The following is a 16,950-nucleotide window of genomic DNA, read 5'->3' on the forward strand; positions in this document are numbered from 1 at the left end:
AACACAGGTATGTATTTATATGCATGTATATGTGTATGTACACACATGCACAGTAACTAGGTAAGTAGTGTTGTACTTTCCAACATTTCTACAAGGGTGGGAAGATGTTTCTCACCAGCAGTATTGACAGACACCTGGGAAGAAACATTGTATAGGTTTGGCAACGCTTTGGGGCAAAGCAAGCAGATGCATAGAATTGTAGAATTGCTATGGGCTATAGAGAATCTGGCTACATTTTCTGGTTTTTTGTTTTTTGGGTTTTTTTTGTTTTTTTGTTTTTTTTGTTTTTGTTTTTTTTTTTTTTTTGGTTTTTCGAGACAGGGTTTCTCTGTGTAGCTTTGCGCCTTTCCTGGAACTCACTTGGTAGCCCAGGCTGGCCTCGAACTCACAGAGATCCGCCTGCCTCTGCCTCCCGAGTGCTGGGATTAAAGGCGTGTGCCACCACCGCCTGGCTTTTTTTTTTTTTTTAAAGATTTATTTATTTATTTTTTATGTATACAGTGTTCTGCCTGCATGTCTGCAGGCCAGAAGGGGGTGCCAGATCTCACTACAGATGGTTGTGAGCCACCATGTGGTTGCTGGGAATTGAACTCAGGACCTCTGGAAGAGCAGTCAGTGCTCTTAACCTCTGAGCTATTTCTCCAGCCCATGGCTACATTTTCTAACTGGTGTGTGCATTGCTTCTGTTAAGCTATCCTTGTGTTAGAAACCCCTTTCCAAGATACAGTGGGGGGAAAAAGAAGAAAAATGCTGCATGTATGAGGTTGTTCATTGTGGTGTTGCAGTGGTAGAAGACTAGAAACAGCTCAAATTATAAATCTACCCAGCAGGATATGCAACTATAAAAAAGAAGGATAGTATTTGAATGTGAAATTATCTCTAGGATATATTTGAAATGAAATCAAAAAGAAAAAAGTCTGTTGTATAAGGGGTGTTTGCTGTATGTGACTAAAGTATTAATCATTGTATTGAGTTTCACAGTGCAGGGAGGGAGAGGAACTGGCCACTGTCAGTTTTGGAAGCCCAGTTTAATCATTCCTAGTCTTCTCCAATGTTGTTGGATGTCCTGATCCACAAGATAGCTTGCTTTATTGAAGGTGGTCACAGGATCTCCATGCCTTCGACATGATACTGAACATCAGAATTTTTGCATGAATTCACTGTTGGAAACTTGATAAGGTCTCTGTGTTAGTAATAAGGGAGGGGATTTTGACCACAGTGTATGTGTTTCTAATGCTTATAGTTTAATTTCAACTTAGTAGAAATAAGATGACAAGAAGTAATTGCAAAGAAACAGTACAAGAGCATGATGCAATATAAACTTGGTTTTTATTGCTTGGTTAGTTGTAAATGCATGAATAAACTGGTATGTTTAAGATGACCATTTCCAAACATAGTTAAGAATGGTTCAGTTCTGGGTTCAGTTTTCTTTTCAGAACAGTGCTTTGTTCTTGAATGCTTTTTGCTTCCTACTGTGGGATTACAGATGTGCAACACCACACCAGGATCAAGGTTATTCTTTGAAAAGCATACCCTACCAAGAACACTGGTAGTTGTCTCTGAAGAGCTCAAATTCTAGGGTTGTTCACCCTGAGGAAAGTAGGGTGTTATGTGTACATTTGTACCTTGATAAAGCATGTGTGTTAGTACCCACATGACATGTGTTCTGTTTCTCTTTCCTCCTTTCCCCTTTCTCTCAGGAACGCATCATTAACCATGCTGCAGGCAGCCACGGAGTCTCCGGAATATTTATGAAATATGATCTCAGTTCTCTCATGGTGACAGTCACTGAGGAACACATGCCTTTCTGGCAGTTTTTTGTAAGACTCTGTGGTATTATTGGAGGAATCTTTTCAACAACAGGTTAACATTCATTTCTTTGTCTAATTTCCCTTTATTTTGTTTTGTTTTGTTTTGAGATAACTAAGTAAGCTATGTGTCTCTCACTGGGATTGTAGGCACCAGTGGCCATGCCCTGCTTTCTTTATCTGATTTCTAAAAGTGTTTATTAAACTTAAGATGTTAGGAAGATATTTCACTGATGGAGTATGCCATAGCGTTCGAAGGCCCTCACTTTTGCAAGGCCCAACACACACACACACACACACACACACACACACACACACACACACACACACAAAATACATAAAGTAATGCCTCTATTAAAAGAAAGCAAAAAATATACACATTTTCATGTTTTAATATTTGGAGACTTCTTTAAATTCTAAAGCTATATTTCCTATCCTGTAAGCACACCTATTTCTCTGGATTCAGTAATACAGGAAGATAATGTGGTAAGCCACACGTGTCCTGGGTGTTATTCACAGACACAGCTAGAATGAATCTGTGTTCTGCCATTGACTTGGTAGTCCTTAGATGGTTCACCTACCTTTTCTTTTTTTGATTTTTGGGGTTTTTTTGTTTGTTTTGTTTTCGAGGCAGGGCTTCTCTGTGTAGCTTTGGAGCCTGTCCTGGAACTTACTCTGTAGACCAGGCTGGCCTCAGACTCACAGAGATCCTCCTGCCTCTGCTTCCCAAGTGCTGGGATTAAAGGCGTGCGCCACCACCGCCCGGCCCTACCTTTTCTGAGATGTAACTGGTTTGTAAGTGTGCTATGGGATTAAATGAGCAAATGCCCAGAAAGCATCACAGATGTAAATAAATTTCTTTCCCTATATACTGTATGAAGTTAAGTTGTATTTTGTGGCATTTTGATTAAATCAGTAGTGCTTTTGGGTTTAGCCCAAGATTCTGGAATCTTTTTAGAGATCCATCTTCAACCCTTGGTTGGTCTGAGCTAGCAAATTATGTTCTTAGAACCCTGTGTTGTTTTGATGCCTATTTCTAGAACAAGTGAACAGCTTTTCTTATGCAGGTCCATTTATGCTTTATTTTAGTTCATTTAAATCTATGTTATTTGCAAAGTTATATGAGAAAGTCTTGAAAAGGTTGTGTCGGGGTTGTGAGTTATGTATGTGACTTGATTTTGATAAAACACTTGTTTTTAAATCCAGCCCTCTCGGGGAGTGTGCGCCTCAGAGGCAGCTGCAGGCCGCTGTGCTGCATTCCATGACCTACTTCTCTACAGTTATCCGCAGTATTTTATTCTTACATAGCAATTTCAAAAGCTGTTTAATTAAAAATGTGAACTTATTGTACTCATTACAGGCATGTTACATGGAATTGGAAAATTTATAGTGGAAATAATTTGCTGTCGTTTCAGACTTGGATCCTACAAGCCCGTCCATTCTGTAAGTGATACTGCACGTGCTTGTCTCTTAGTCATGTTGTTGTCCTTAAGTCTAAATAGAAAGGATTATCCCCATAAAGCCTGGTGATAGAGACGTCATATAGAGTAGAACTAACACTCTGGTCTTCTCTTCTCCTCCCCTTAGGTCCCCTTTGAAGATGGCCACACAGACAACCACTTACCTCTTTTAGAAAATAATACACATTAGCACCTCCTGGGTGGAAAAAAACTTTTTGCCTGAAACATAAAACCTTTTCTAATAATAAAATGTTGTGCAATATATTCAAAGAAAAGAAAATATGAGAACCAGGAAACATGCTTATTTAAAAAAAGGAAAAAAAACCAGCCAAGGAAAAAAACAAACTGAAGTCGTCCTGTATATGTTGTGTCTGTTACAAATGTCCTAGAAGAAATTATGCAGCTGACTGGAGGCCCAGCCAGAGTGCCAGGAGAAGACGGCATCTCTGATGCTCTCCCAGCAAACGGACAGCATGGAGAGCAGAGCCTAGAGGATGGAAGTGAGACCATATTTAAAGAAAAGGGCATTGATAAATGCAAACATGTGCGTCCTTTTGTTTTTAAAAGATGTCAGAATAAAATGTGTAAAACATATGGAAAACTAGTCTAGACTTTAAAAAACTGTAATCAGCTCATGTGGTTAATAAAGGAGACAGGGGCTGGCCCTGTGTTACAGCCATACTAATGTTAAGCCATATTGACAAGACCATGTTGTCCAGTACTGGGTTCTGGTGAAGGTGACTGCTTTCCTTGGAACTCCAGTTGGTGACTTTCCTGACTGTTAACAGTCAGTTCTTAGAGATTGAGGTGAAGTTTCCCAAGGGCAGGTATATAAGTGCTATGATAGGTAACAGGTACCACTCACAGCTGTACATGGGACACTGCAGGGAGAAGAAAGCACAGTTTACAAAGATAAAGGTTACTAATTTGTAGAGTATTGAAGGAAAGAAAAGTATGCTTGTGAGGAGTTGAAAAAAGGATAGCTAACAGATGGGGGAGGCAGTGTTGTGTACAAGATAGTGTCAGCTCTGAGCAGCATAGGCACCGCCGTAAAACTGGACCAGGAACAAAGTGCTGCCCTCGGAGCTCTGGGCAGAATGATGAAGCTGAAGTAACTTGAGGGAGCCCTGTCGGTGCTGTTGGAAACTGCAGGCTTTGTGTGCCAGCCGGTTTTCCTCCTGAGAGGCTTGAGGGCAGAAGCAGAAGCATCGGTTAGTCCTGGAGGCTGAATGACTGAGGGAGAAGACTGGGTTTCCACCCCTGTCAGACCCAGGACTACACTGACAATGGAGGCCTCTGGTGTGGCCTGTCACAGATGACTGTTTTTTCAAGTGAATGTTTTTACAGATTAAAAAAAAAAAATGCTTTCTTGAAAGAGGGTAGGCAATCAGGTGGAGAGACGGCAGCAAAGCACGCAGCAGTTAAGTGTGTGAAAAATGGCATTTTGTAGAAAATAAAAATTTTTGGTTAAAATACACAGTATTAAGAACAATTAAGGGGTTAACTGACTAATAATGTAATAATATTTTAAACTTTAAAATAATCCAGGAAATTTCAAACAATGAATGTCTTCTCTGAGGTTTTTGTTTCTCTGTGGCTTTTTGTTTGTTTGGTTGGTTTTGTTTATTCCCTTAAATTTTATAGTTGGGCTAGAAACAGAACATCTCTCCAGAAGAATTTTGTTAGTAAGAACTGGAATGTTGCTGTTCTATGTCTACTGCTAGAAAATTCAGTCAGATTTCAGGGAAGAAAATACTGATTTAGAGTTAACTTTCAGTATTACTATGTCTTTAAAAGATTTAAAATTATTTTTGTTTCCATGTTTTTTACGTGCCACGTTAAAATCTTACTGAGCTGTATCTTTTCCATTAAAATTGACTACAGGAATTTGTTCAAAGCAAAATTTTCTTTGCCATTAATTTCCATTTTAAAAGCTAAGACTTTGATTTTCAAATAGGGTCACATTTTTGTCTGTAAAAGAATGAAAATTCTGACCATCTGTTTGGGTGATGAAGGCAGCTACAATTAGGATTTGTGGAGAGCGCTTTTGGCCTTACCAGGGTTTTTTTCCATGCCAGATATCCCTCTCTGACCTGCCATAGCCTTTCCTATGCCTGTGGATCCCTAGAGCCAGGATACCCAAGTGTCTATTCAATCCAGTCTTTTTAATTTTCTTAAGATAGTCTATGTGTGTGTGCATGCATGCGTGTGTGCATACATGTGTTCAATCCTAACATTTTTAAGTTTGAGGCCTCATTTACTTGAAATGTATTTTTTACACTGTCTGTATTTGTATACCTTGAGACTGTAAAGACAGTAAATAACTAGGTGAATAAACTACTGTCAAGTGTTTAACCCTTGACTATCTACCTCCTGAGATAGCCTGGCTCAATATTAGAATGGCAGATCCACTTGTTCTCAACTTAGAAGAGTATTGGACACTTCTGGCTTTTTTTTTTTTTTTTTTTTATCAGATACACAAAAAAGCTGTCTATTTCATTATCATCAGAATTTGTCATCTGAAACAACTTACAGTCTTAACTTTGAAGTGCATATAAGATGTAATATTTTGATAGATGTGTTGTCATTCAAATGCCAGGAAGTAAATTTACATGTAACTCCTTTACTTCAAAATTCTGTCTACCCTTGTACTTCAGATACATTTTTTTTTTTTTTGTATAAGAAATACATGATCTAGAACCTTGAGATCCTTAAAGCATTCAGCATGCCATTTAATCTTGTAGCTTCTCTTGTATAAGCTTCTCAGATTCTTTATAACACTACCAGGATAATGGTCGAGCCTGGTGGTGGCATGCATCTGTCCTCCTGGGATGGCATGCATCTGTCCTCCTGGTGTGGCATGCACTTGTCCTCCTGGTGGTGGCATGCATCTGTTGTCCCAGCACTGGGGGAGCAAAGACAGAAGGCCCCTGGGGCTTTCTGGCCAGCTAGTCTTGCTGAGTCAACAAACTCCAGGTTCAGTGAGACACTGTGTGAACAAATAAATGGAAAATGATGGAGGAAGACGCCCATTGTTGACTGCTGTCCTCCACACACGGGTTCTCATACATGTAAATAGCACGAACATGAGCTATGAGTGAGTTTGTAGACAATTGACAGGATTGCAGTCAGTAAAGCAAGTATTTGGGGTCTCCTAATAGTATTCTAAAATTCTTAGTGTAACTTATCTGTGCACTTTATGTAATACCTTAAAAGAACTCATACAGCGCAGGGAGATCCCCTTAATACAGGCTTGATACCAAGCAGGCCTGCGTCTATCACTAGTAATGCTGTGGAAATTCTTTGGATTTGTTTTTCAGAACACTTGTTTACAGGTCACTTGGATAGCTGTTAAGTTTTTTCTCCTGTCAGTTTGGGTGTTGAATTTGGGGTCCTGAATATTTTCTGCAAGTGCTATGCTGCTGAGAAGTCCCTGCCACCAGCTCTGCTTTTTAAACTGTATTTTTTCTGGAGTTGACGAATGTTACTCTACCTCACATTTCTGACCCTAGGACTCAGTATTGTAGGTAAAATGGGAAGATGCTAAAAAACGTTCCATGGCAGAATACATGGTTCTGCTTAAACTTAATTCCAGGTAAGCATCATTTGCCATAGAAGTAGCCACACTTCCAAAACCTAGCTATTGCTAGGCTTGTTTTGTTAACTTTTTAACCATGTTTTTAAAGCTGATTGTAGGCAGTAATTTTTTTTTTTATACACTTCTCTGGACATAAGAGACCAACACTGCTTTTCCAAGATAGCAGGACCACACACAGTTGCAGAAAGGTAGCCACATGAGCCCTGTGAACTTTAAAAGTTACTGATGATTTTAGAAAGTAGATCTGACTTAATTTTTATGTTCGTTGTATTATAATAATGTGCTTTCAGTAGGAATGGTCCCTATAAGCTCATATTTGAATGCTTAGTCACCAGGGAGTGGAAGTGTGAAAGGATTAGAAGGTATGGCTTTGGAGGAATTTTGTCAACAGGGTGAGCTCATTCCAGGCCCAGATAAGGGTGTAGCTCTCAGGTACTGCTCCCACACCATGCTCCCTGCCATGATAACAGCCTCTTAAGTATAAAAGAAAGCATTAAATATGAGAGTTGCCTTGGTCATGGTATCTTTTCACAACAATAGAACAGTGACTTAAGACAAATACTCCTTGGAGTTCCCTGTTTACCTCCATTGCGAATTATTTAAATGAGTTAGAAGTGGTACTAGGTGAATACAAAGGTTTTTCTGAAGTATGTCAGCATTAGTTGCCTTAGTGGCTGTCTGGTCACTATCATCAAGCATCATGTGGGTACAGACTAGACATCACCAAGACTTCCTATTTGTATGTTCTTACTAGCCTATATTAATAGAATAAAATATAATAGTTCATTTGGCATTTTTCTCAGATGTAGAGAAGACTGGTTGTAATCAACCCTCCTTTTTACCAGGACTTCTTTTCAAGCATGTACCTTTATACTTTTAACTCTGCACCCAAGTAGATTTTTTTTTCCTGTTGTGTGTATATTGGGATTTATATAGTTAATTGGTCCTGGGGTGGATTTCTCAATGGTGGAGACGACTTTTACATACTTGCTTTTCCTGTTTAGGCATTGCAAGATAAATTTATGCCATGTTTCTGGTGCCACAGAACACTCATGCAGATGCAATCCCATTGGTATGGCAAGAAAAGGTGGCATCAGTGTGTAGCTTAAGTGTATCTCCTTTTTCCTGGAGAGGGGTAGTGGGAAGAAGTGGTCAGCAGTTAAAGAACACTGAGGATAGGCTGGTAATTCAGAATTTTATTTAATAAGAAGTTCAAATTAATATTAAATCCCTGGAGTTCTTGGATTGATGAAACAATGATCAAAAGGTAGTACATTTTTAGAGCTTTTTAAAATCCAATCCTGTATCTTATCTTGAGTTCCTATTTTTATTGTATCCATACCTGGGGTGTTTCACATGACTCAGAAGTGTCTTGCAGATGTCTCACATGGGGGACCCATGGGTGCTTTTGTTTCAGAGTTGAGTTTTCCACCTGGAGAGTAGTCCCTGACCTGAATCTGACTTGCAGAAACAGTACCAGAAAGGGCCCTCTCAACATGTTCCTCATGGAGCCAAGGAGTGCTCAGTACTGAGCACACTTGAGCCACCAGAATATAAACATACACGTTAACTATCTGTGTGTAGTTTTTAGCAATTTGTGTGGTGGTTACTTTTTAGGTTCCAAACACCTTATTCGAATATTTCATGTTTTTAGCATGCAGAGATCCTGCAGTCCAGCGTGTCTAAATCTCAAATATGAGCAAAACTAGGGTGACGGCTTGAATATGAGGATTTGTGAATGTATAAAGGTTTGTATTTGTATTTAAAATATTTAAGCAAAATCTTCACTTTCTGTTTTTGACCTCTGTACATTATACAATTAACATGTGGCTGGGATGACTGGGGTCCGAGGGGCCTCAGGTGCTGCAGGAACGTGCTCTTCCCAGCTCCACACATGAAGACAAAAACTAGAACTTAAAATTTTATTTGAAATTTTGCTTTCCTCACTGGCAAAGGTTGGAGGGTTTCCATAGTTCTAGTCTAGGAACTTCCCTCTCCCCATCAGCCTTGCTGACTGGTGTCTGAGTGAAGTACACTTAAATAGAAGGGCTTTGGCAATATCAATAAATGAGAAGGAAACTTAAGCAGGTTTTCAGGACAATGGTGATTAAAAAGAGACTAAGGGATGTCAAAATCATAAGACGCTTTAAATTTTGACTTAATAACTACGTAAGACTCCCTGGGGCATGTGATTAAGTTCATATTTGGTGTAAGATACAGACACATGTGAGAAACAGAGCAGACATAAGTCTATTTTTCCCATCTCCCACCCCTCAACTCAACCAGGACTCTACTGTGGCATTGTCAGGATGTTGAGCTGCCCTCCTCCGTTCACCATGGTTGGAAACTTTTGCCTTGCACTGAGCATGCCTCCCTGGTTAGTGCTGCCTTTCTCTATCTTGCTTAGGCTTCTGCCATGTGTTCTTCCATGCTCAGTACGTTGAAATTAGTTGTGTCGGAAGGGAAAGCTAAGTATAGGAAAGGGGTGCTCTCATGCTTCATGTGTGATAGTGTAGAGTGGATGATGTCAAGACAATCTGGAAGTTAGGTTTTCGTAAATGTATGCAGTTAGAAGCTGACTTTCCTCACTGAGCCAAATTAAAAAAAAAAAAATACAGTGAAAAGAAGTAGAAAAGAAGATGGAATGGCAAGTTTGACTGGAAGCTTGGGAGTCTTCTTGTTACTTCCTAGTTTAAGACACAGTTTACTGTCTTAGAGGTATCTTGAGGTTTCCAGATGATGAGCTGGTGGAATGTTCTTAGACCTTGAGTGTGCTGGAGGCCCTAAAGTAGGATATGAACTTGTAACAGAAGCTCACAATGAAGAACCAGATGTTCCGAGCCATCTGAGACCTTGCGATGAGGAGGCGCCAGACGATAAGAAACAGGGCGGTGTTAAAGAGGTAGTGAATGTTCCGGAGCCTGAGGGACAGAAACAAAAGCACAGTTAAGACAGACAGCACCTGTACCCAGCTGTGTTACCTAAAGTGTAAATGTGTTCCTCCTGTCTGTTACCAGCAAATACCTAGTTCTTGGAGCCCACAGCATGGCCTGGTGTTCCTAGGTCTTTATGTCTTTCATTTCCTTTCTTGAATAATCATGTTTCCTTCATGTTTTCCTAGCTTGTTACTCTTTCTCCTACTTCTGTTTGGAGCTCTTTTTACAAGCATGATTCATGGATGAGTGTAATTTTTTAAAATACACTCTGACCTTTTAGTATTGAAAATCTTCTCTGACCAGTGAGAGTAAATGCATTTTTGGAGCAAGCCTGGAACTTGAGTTGGAACTCATGTAAGGGTCAAAGGAGGAATTTGACTCCACAAAGTTGTCCTTTGACCTCCACATGCAAATTGAGTCCACAGAGTTGTTTCCTGACCTCCACATGGCTATGACATGCACATCCACACACCATGCATAGTTTTTAAAAGCCTTCAACCACTTATTGGCTGGAGGGTAGATAATGAACTTTGCAGCCTGCTTTTCAAGTGTCCTCCTCCTTGGCTGTCTACCTTTCCATTGTTACCACCTCGACTACAAACCTTAGTTTTTGCAGGAATCATGACCTAAATCCTGTAACTTATTTGTCAGGAATCTGACTAAAAGAAGTAGGAAGGAATTGTAAGAATTGAAGAGTAGTTACATGGCTTTCCAAGTTACGTAGCATGATCTGCCTTTTGGGTATTAGGTCACACTGATACAGTACACAAGAAGAAAACTTGGGCTTGAGCCTGGCTCCAGTATTTGTTTCCATGAACAACATTCTTGTCTTTTTTGTGCCCTGAGTACTTCTTGTATTAATGGGCTAACAAAAAGAATACCTGCTTCAGGGGTGCAGTGAGGTCTAAATTCAACACTGTGTATTACAGAATAGTGTGGATGTAGGGTTTCTAATGCTCAAGTGTGAATCTAGCCTCATAATTGGCACTTCATAAATTGGGGCGGGGTGATTTAATTCACATACAGAACCCTGTGTAAAGTCAATCAACAGTAATACCCTACACATAGCAAGGAATGCACCTACCTTTTTAGGTGTTGCTTTGCTTTGGGGATACCAGCCAGATCCTCTTTCAGTAGATACTTCTTAACTCCCAAAACGTAATTTTCAATATATTCAAGCCAGTTCAACTGGCGCACATCAAAGTTGAATACCTATGAAGCAAAATATATGGGCTGTCAGCATTGCACTGCGGAGCAGTCACCTTGTCCAGTGTGGGTGCCCGGAGCTCATCAATATGGCTAGACTTGCTGGCCCCACTTCTGGGGCCAGCTCATTACTGGGTTGCCAAGCATGCCACTACATCCAGCAGCAGTGAAGGTCTCATCACAATCTACAAACTAGTTCTAGCTGCAGTAAACTTGTTTCCTGTGAATGCTGATTTTGTTGTAGAATATTATTTCAAGATGTGTTACTTTTGTTTATGCTCTGGAATGTTTGTTTAATGATACAAAGATGTGTTTGATTAAAAAAAAAATTCACCTGCAGTCAGAAGTCTGCATCAGCAACTAGCAGACAGGAAATGGTAAGGAGGAGCCAGGTGAGAAAGGGTTTATAAGGAGGGGCGGGCGAGGAGAAGCACAGGGACTTTTTGGAGGACTGGAGCAAGGAGAGGAGGTGAGCGACTTGCTATTCAGCCTCTCTGAAGAGTAGAATTCCACCTTAACCTTTGAATCTTGAGTTCTTTAGAGGGAGAGGGGTTTAGTTAAGTTCCCTTCATAGCTTTGCAGGAGTTGGAGCCGAGGGAACAGATTTCCCTCCAGCTGTGCAGTCCTTGTGGCCTAACTAACTGCTGTTGGTAGCAGCAGAGTTGCAGTTGCTGAGTCAGACAGCTGTGGCTTAAAAGGCAGCAACCGTTAAAAAAAGGACAACAGATATTGTCTGGTTTCCTTAGGGAAAAAAAAATCATCTTCCTATGTATACTCAACACTTCCTCATCAGCATTACTGGTTGTGATATTTTGTTTATGATCTAACAAATAAAGCTTGCCTGAAGATCAGAGTGCGGAGCTAAGCCACTAGTTAGCCAAAGAGATCAGGCAGTGGCACCTTTAATTCCAGCACTCAGGAGACAGAGGTAGATAGATCTCCAAGTTCAAGGCTACCCTGGGCTACACAAGATCCAGTCTAAAAGAGAAACAGAGCCAGGCAGTGGTGGCTCACACCTTTGATCCCAGCACTTGGGATCTCATGCCTTTAATCAATCCCAGCATTAGAGAGGTGGAGACCGGAAGTGATATGGCTGGGTAGAGAGAGGAATATTAAGTCAAGAGGAGACAGCTCAATCTCTTTCAGGCTGAGGAGTTGGCAAGGTAAGAGGTGGTGTGGCTGTGGCTTGTTCTTTGGTCTCTCTGATCTTTCAGCATTTACCCCTATATCTGACTCCAGGTTTTTATTATTAAGACCAGTTAGGATTCCCGCCACAACCTGTCACATAATCCTGAGTTCCCAGAGTGCACTGTCCCTGCTCTTGGAGTCAGAGCCGTACTTACTCTCTGATCTTCAGGACTCAGCTCTGACAGAAGCATCTCTGTGTTGTTTGTGCTCCATTCCCAACTGTGGTTGATGAAATACTCCAACATGGAGATGGTTCTCAGGAGCCGGTTCATGAGCTTCAGCATCCTGAGGGAGAGACCAGACAGCTAGTGCAGTGCGCCCTGCACGCCGCCTCTTCCTCCACGGGGAAGGGTGGCCCAGCATCATCAAGGAAGTGCAAACCTTGGTGGGCTCATGCCAGTAATACCAGCACTGGGGAGGCTGAGGCAGGAAGACACACATGAGATCAAGATATGCCTGGGCTACTTACTGAGATCATTCAATAAAAGTATTAAAAAACAAGACAAAAATGTATCCCTCTTTCCTCCAATTTCCCAGAATTTCCCCCCCCCCCCCCCCCGGTTTCTTGGTAACAGTCCTCCTTTGGCTAGTTAACAACAACAGTTTCTACCATCAAGCTTCTCTTTAATCTTTTGTAAAGTACCTTACCCCTTCCTTCATATGCATGAGAGACAGCAATAGATCTAACAAATTGTTCATTCTCTCTAAAATCTACTTGTGGTGCTAGAAAGGCTTGCAAATTTCTGTGAAAGTTAGAATTATCATTTCTTCCCACTTTCCATCTTAATTCTGTTAAAGGAAATAATGAAGCTAACAGACATTTTACAACCCTCCTACCCAAACACCCATCCCTTTCTCATTAGACATTTCAAAATTGAGCTAGTTATTTGCCTGAAAGGATTACTATTTTGTTTTGTTTTACTGATTTAAGGCAGATCTTTAGAAAGCTAATTTCTTTTTGTTGTATTTCTTAAATTTGTAAAACAAAAATAGGATCTCAGGTCTTAATATATTAACTTTTGGCAGAGTGTTGACTATATTAGCACTTGGTGAAGCAAAAGCTTGTAATTCATACTTAAGGAAGACAGACTTAAAGTTAGACAGTGTTGACACTTCTAGAAAATACTATCTTTGCTGATTTTCCTAACAGCCTTGTAGCAGGTCTTTGCCCACATTTTTCTGAATATGGTTCATAACCTTAGAGGGTCAGCATTCAAACTCCCATGAAGTTCTGACCAACCCCAGAGAAGCTCTGCTGTTGCAGTCCCACTGCCCTGTGTCCATTTCTTGCAATGGACTGTGTTTTCTAGCTCTATGCTCAGAACACAAAACAGCTCTCCTCTAGAAACCTCCTAGGACTGTGATGTAGTCAGAATTTATTCAGATTAACTTTACAGAAAGGTTATGTTCAAGATCACACACATACACAATAGGTAAAAAGATGAGAAAAACGTGTGTGTGTGTGTGTGTGTGTGTGATAGACATTTGTCTCCTTCAATTCTCAGCTGTAGGGAGGATTAAGGACTTTGGGTTCCATGCAATGACACTACTAAAGCCAATATTACAACTTCTCACCTGGGTTTCCTTCCAGTGAGCCTCAGATAGAAGTCGTAGATGATGGCTGGGGCCCGATGACTGACAGCGTTCCAATACTGGGTGGTGAAGTTGTTGGTGGTGAAGTCAGCATTTGGCCTTCTGAAAGCACTCTCAAATGGGATCTTTTCAATGGTTGCCAAGACCTGTAATCCTGGAACAAAAAGAGGAAGTACTAAATCTCAGAGAATGTAAGCCCATTATAAGTGCAAGCTATCTGCAGCTCAGAATGACAGACAGTATTTGCTGTATAGCATCAAGACTCTGTTTCTAAGAACATGAAGATTTTTATGCCTGGCAAGTGAACATCTGCACAGTTAAGCAATATGACTGCACTAAGAGTGCATACTTTTTTGGTGGGGTGGGAGGTTGAGACAGGGTCTCACTATTGTAGCCTTGGCTATCCTGAGACTCATTATGTAGACCAGGCTGGCCTTGTAGACCACCACTACTGCTAGCCTTTTCTTTAAACATTTACTCTCAAATACTTGGGGAAATTTCTTATTCAATACAAGGACAGGTTATTCAGAAGGGTATTCCATTCCAGGTTCTCAAGTCTACTCTGAAAGGAGTAGATAGAGGCTGGGAGGATCCCTTGCAGGTTAAATGTTCTTAACAAAGGCTGCATAAAAGTACACGGATGGATTTTTTGTGTGGTTCACTTTAGATACCACAGCTTCTCTTGCCTTGATAGTCTTGCTTTTCTATGTGTGTATTTGACTCAGTTTTTCACTAGTGGAATTTTTATAATTGCCTTTTTATGTTCCTATTTTTTAGATTAGCTTAGTTTAAATTTTTAATATTTATAGATTCAATAGTTCTTTTTAGAGCATTCATTTAAATTCAATTTTGACTTAATTGGATCTTTTCAAACAATGTAGTTCATTATTCAATTATGAAGTTATTAGTTATTGTGGTAATTTGATCATTACCTCTTTCAAAATATATCACCAGGAAATGAACATGTAAAATATAGATGTTCCTGTTTAGCTTTAACTCAGATAGAGTTAATTGAAAAATTGTCTGGATTAGAGTGTCCTGTAGGCACGTTTCTAGGGGATTTTCTTGATTGTTAATTGATACAGGAGGGCCCAGTGCCATCCCTTGTATGGTGGTTTGAATAAGAATGGCCCCCATAGGCTCATATGTTTGAATGCTTAGTCATTCGGGAGTGGCACTACTTGAGAAGGAATAGGAGGTGTGGCCTTGCTGGACTAGGTATAGCTTTGTTGGAGGAAGTGTGTCATGGGGGAGGGGGAGGAGGGGGTTGGTCTTTGAGGTTTCAAAAGCCCAAGCCAGGTTCAGTGCCTCTCTTCCAGATGTCTGCAGATCTGGATGTAGAACTCTTAACTACTTCTCCTGTTTGCATGCCTCCATGCTTCCTGCCATGATGATAATGAACTAAACCTCTGAAACTGTGAGTCCCACCTAAATACTTTTTTTTTTTTATAAGAGTTGCTGTGGTCATGGTGTCTCTTCACAGCAATAGAACAGTAACTAAGACACCTGGGTAGGTGGTTCTGGACTGTATAAGAAAGTTAAGCATAGCCTGTACAGATGAGCAAGCATCATTCCTCCATGATTTCTGTTGTGCTTCATTGACTGTGAGTCAGTTCCTTGGTCAGAAATAATGCTCTGTAGAAAACCAAGCAGGCCTGCCTTCAAGTTTCTGTTTGAATTCCTGCTCTGCCTTCTCTCAATGATGAACTGTAACTTGGACTGTAAACAAAATAAACCCCTTCTTCCTCTAAGTTGATTTTGGTCAGTGTGTTTTATCAAGGCAACATACATGAAATCACAGCATGGAACTTAGTGGCATCTACACTTGAAAAAGAAAATAAAAGTCAAGCAGGAGATTCTGACGTTATTACTGACCTCATCTACGTATCTGCATGTTTGCTCCACATTTCCTTTTGGCTGTGTAATAAACATTCACATTTAACAGCTCTAAAATTGTCCTCTTGATACTCCCACTACTAGCTGCCCTTTCCTGACACATTAAAAAAACTTCCTATCTAAATGATAACGGTCTTTTTCAATAAGTCAGCCAGAACCTTTGGAGTCATCTTGATGCTCCTCTTTGTTTAACAACTGTCATAACAGTGCAAACCAGAATAACTGGCCTTCCTCTTGAAAAGAACGCAGCATCACCATGTCCACTGCTGCCATGAGTAGGAGCTGTCCTGTTCTTGGAATATTGGGATGGTGTCACTACTGGACTCTGCTATAGCTCTTGTCTCCCAGTAGTTTGCTCTCCATACAACAGCTAGAATGAGTCTTTGAAAATATTACTCAGAATTTACTTCTCTTTTTATAAAATGCTCAGATGGACCCTCTTATTTGGAGGGGAGTCAAACCCTTAGTCCAGTTGGTAATATCTTGTAATATCTGCATCTTTTCATACAGAGAGATAATGCTCAACATGCACAAGGCCTTGCAGGATCTCCCTGCGTCCTCACTCCTACGCCCATCCTTTGGGTTCATTTACTGCCACTCTCTCTCTGGTTGCTTCTGTTCCAGACAAGGTGGCTTTCCTGTCCTTGAATATGAATAAAGAGTTTTTGTACTGATGGTTCCTTTAGCCTACAAGACTTCCTTCAGCTGTCTTCTGACAAGCCTTCACTTCCCTCAGGTCTCTGCTGAGATGTCACCTTACCAGAGTTGTTTCCTTGGCCTTCACATAAGAAAGCATCCTTCTTACCCCACTCTATTTTTCTTCAAGCACTTAACCATATCTGATATGTAAGTTTGCTTTTGTGCCTCCTTAGATCTTGAGAAGTGACTGCCAGGCAGCTGGTGCTCAGTGAATACTTTTGGACTGAATATTTCAGGAATGCATAATAACTTTCTATTTCCTAAGTCTATCTTGACTCTTTAGTTTTTTCACAGTGACCTCATGCCACCAAAACAGATTTTCAGACTAGGTAATTAACCTGTGATAGTTTAACTGGGTATAAGATCAATATACTAGTCATTTTCATGTCTTCCCAGTAACCATTAGAAAATGTATTCTTTATAAAGATGCCATTAATTATTAACAAAATGTATACATATCCTAGTTCCTATGTATAAATCTGATAAAAAATTCTTAACCATATGTAAGGAATTTAATTTTTTTCTTGAAGGGCATTAACAAAGATAACTAAATGGAGAGATGTTGC

At 40.3% G+C, this 16,950-nt stretch overlaps 2 protein-coding genes across 7 annotated transcripts in view; one reads left to right on the forward strand and one right to left on the reverse strand.

Moving 5' to 3' along the window:
• Positions 1 to 5,734, forward strand: part of Ergic2 (ERGIC and golgi 2) — a 33,447-nt gene extending 27,713 nt beyond the window's left edge. For all 3 annotated transcript variants that reach the window (XM_028892424.2, XM_037203970.1, XM_028892425.2), the window contains 3 exons: positions 1,701 to 1,863; positions 3,169 to 3,251; positions 3,396 to 5,734. In XM_028892424.2, the coding sequence (XP_028748257.1) occupies positions 1,701 to 1,863; positions 3,169 to 3,251; positions 3,396 to 3,458 (309 nt within the window). In that variant the 3' untranslated portion in view covers positions 3,459 to 5,734. The remainder of the gene's footprint in view (positions 1 to 1,700; positions 1,864 to 3,168; positions 3,252 to 3,395) is intronic.
• Positions 5,735 to 8,042: 2,308 nt separating this feature from the next.
• The window catches only part of Far2 (fatty acyl-CoA reductase 2), a 116,955-nt gene continuing 108,047 nt past the window's right edge, over positions 8,043 to 16,950 (reverse strand). For all 4 annotated transcript variants that reach the window (XM_037203969.1, XM_028892423.2, XM_037203968.1 and 1 more), the window contains exons 9-12: positions 13,772 to 13,943; positions 12,352 to 12,481; positions 10,887 to 11,014; positions 8,043 to 9,787 (exon numbers count right to left, since the gene is read on the reverse strand). In XM_037203969.1, coding sequence (XP_037059864.1) covers positions 9,625 to 9,787; positions 10,887 to 11,014; positions 12,352 to 12,481; positions 13,772 to 13,943 — 593 coding nt within the window. In that variant the 3' untranslated portion in view covers positions 8,043 to 9,624. The remainder of the gene's footprint in view (positions 9,788 to 10,886; positions 11,015 to 12,351; positions 12,482 to 13,771; positions 13,944 to 16,950) is intronic.

This window comes from Peromyscus leucopus, chromosome 3, assembly GCF_004664715.2.
Source record: "Peromyscus leucopus breed LL Stock chromosome 3, UCI_PerLeu_2.1, whole genome shotgun sequence".
Lineage (NCBI taxonomy): Eukaryota > Metazoa > Chordata > Mammalia > Rodentia > Cricetidae > Peromyscus > Peromyscus leucopus.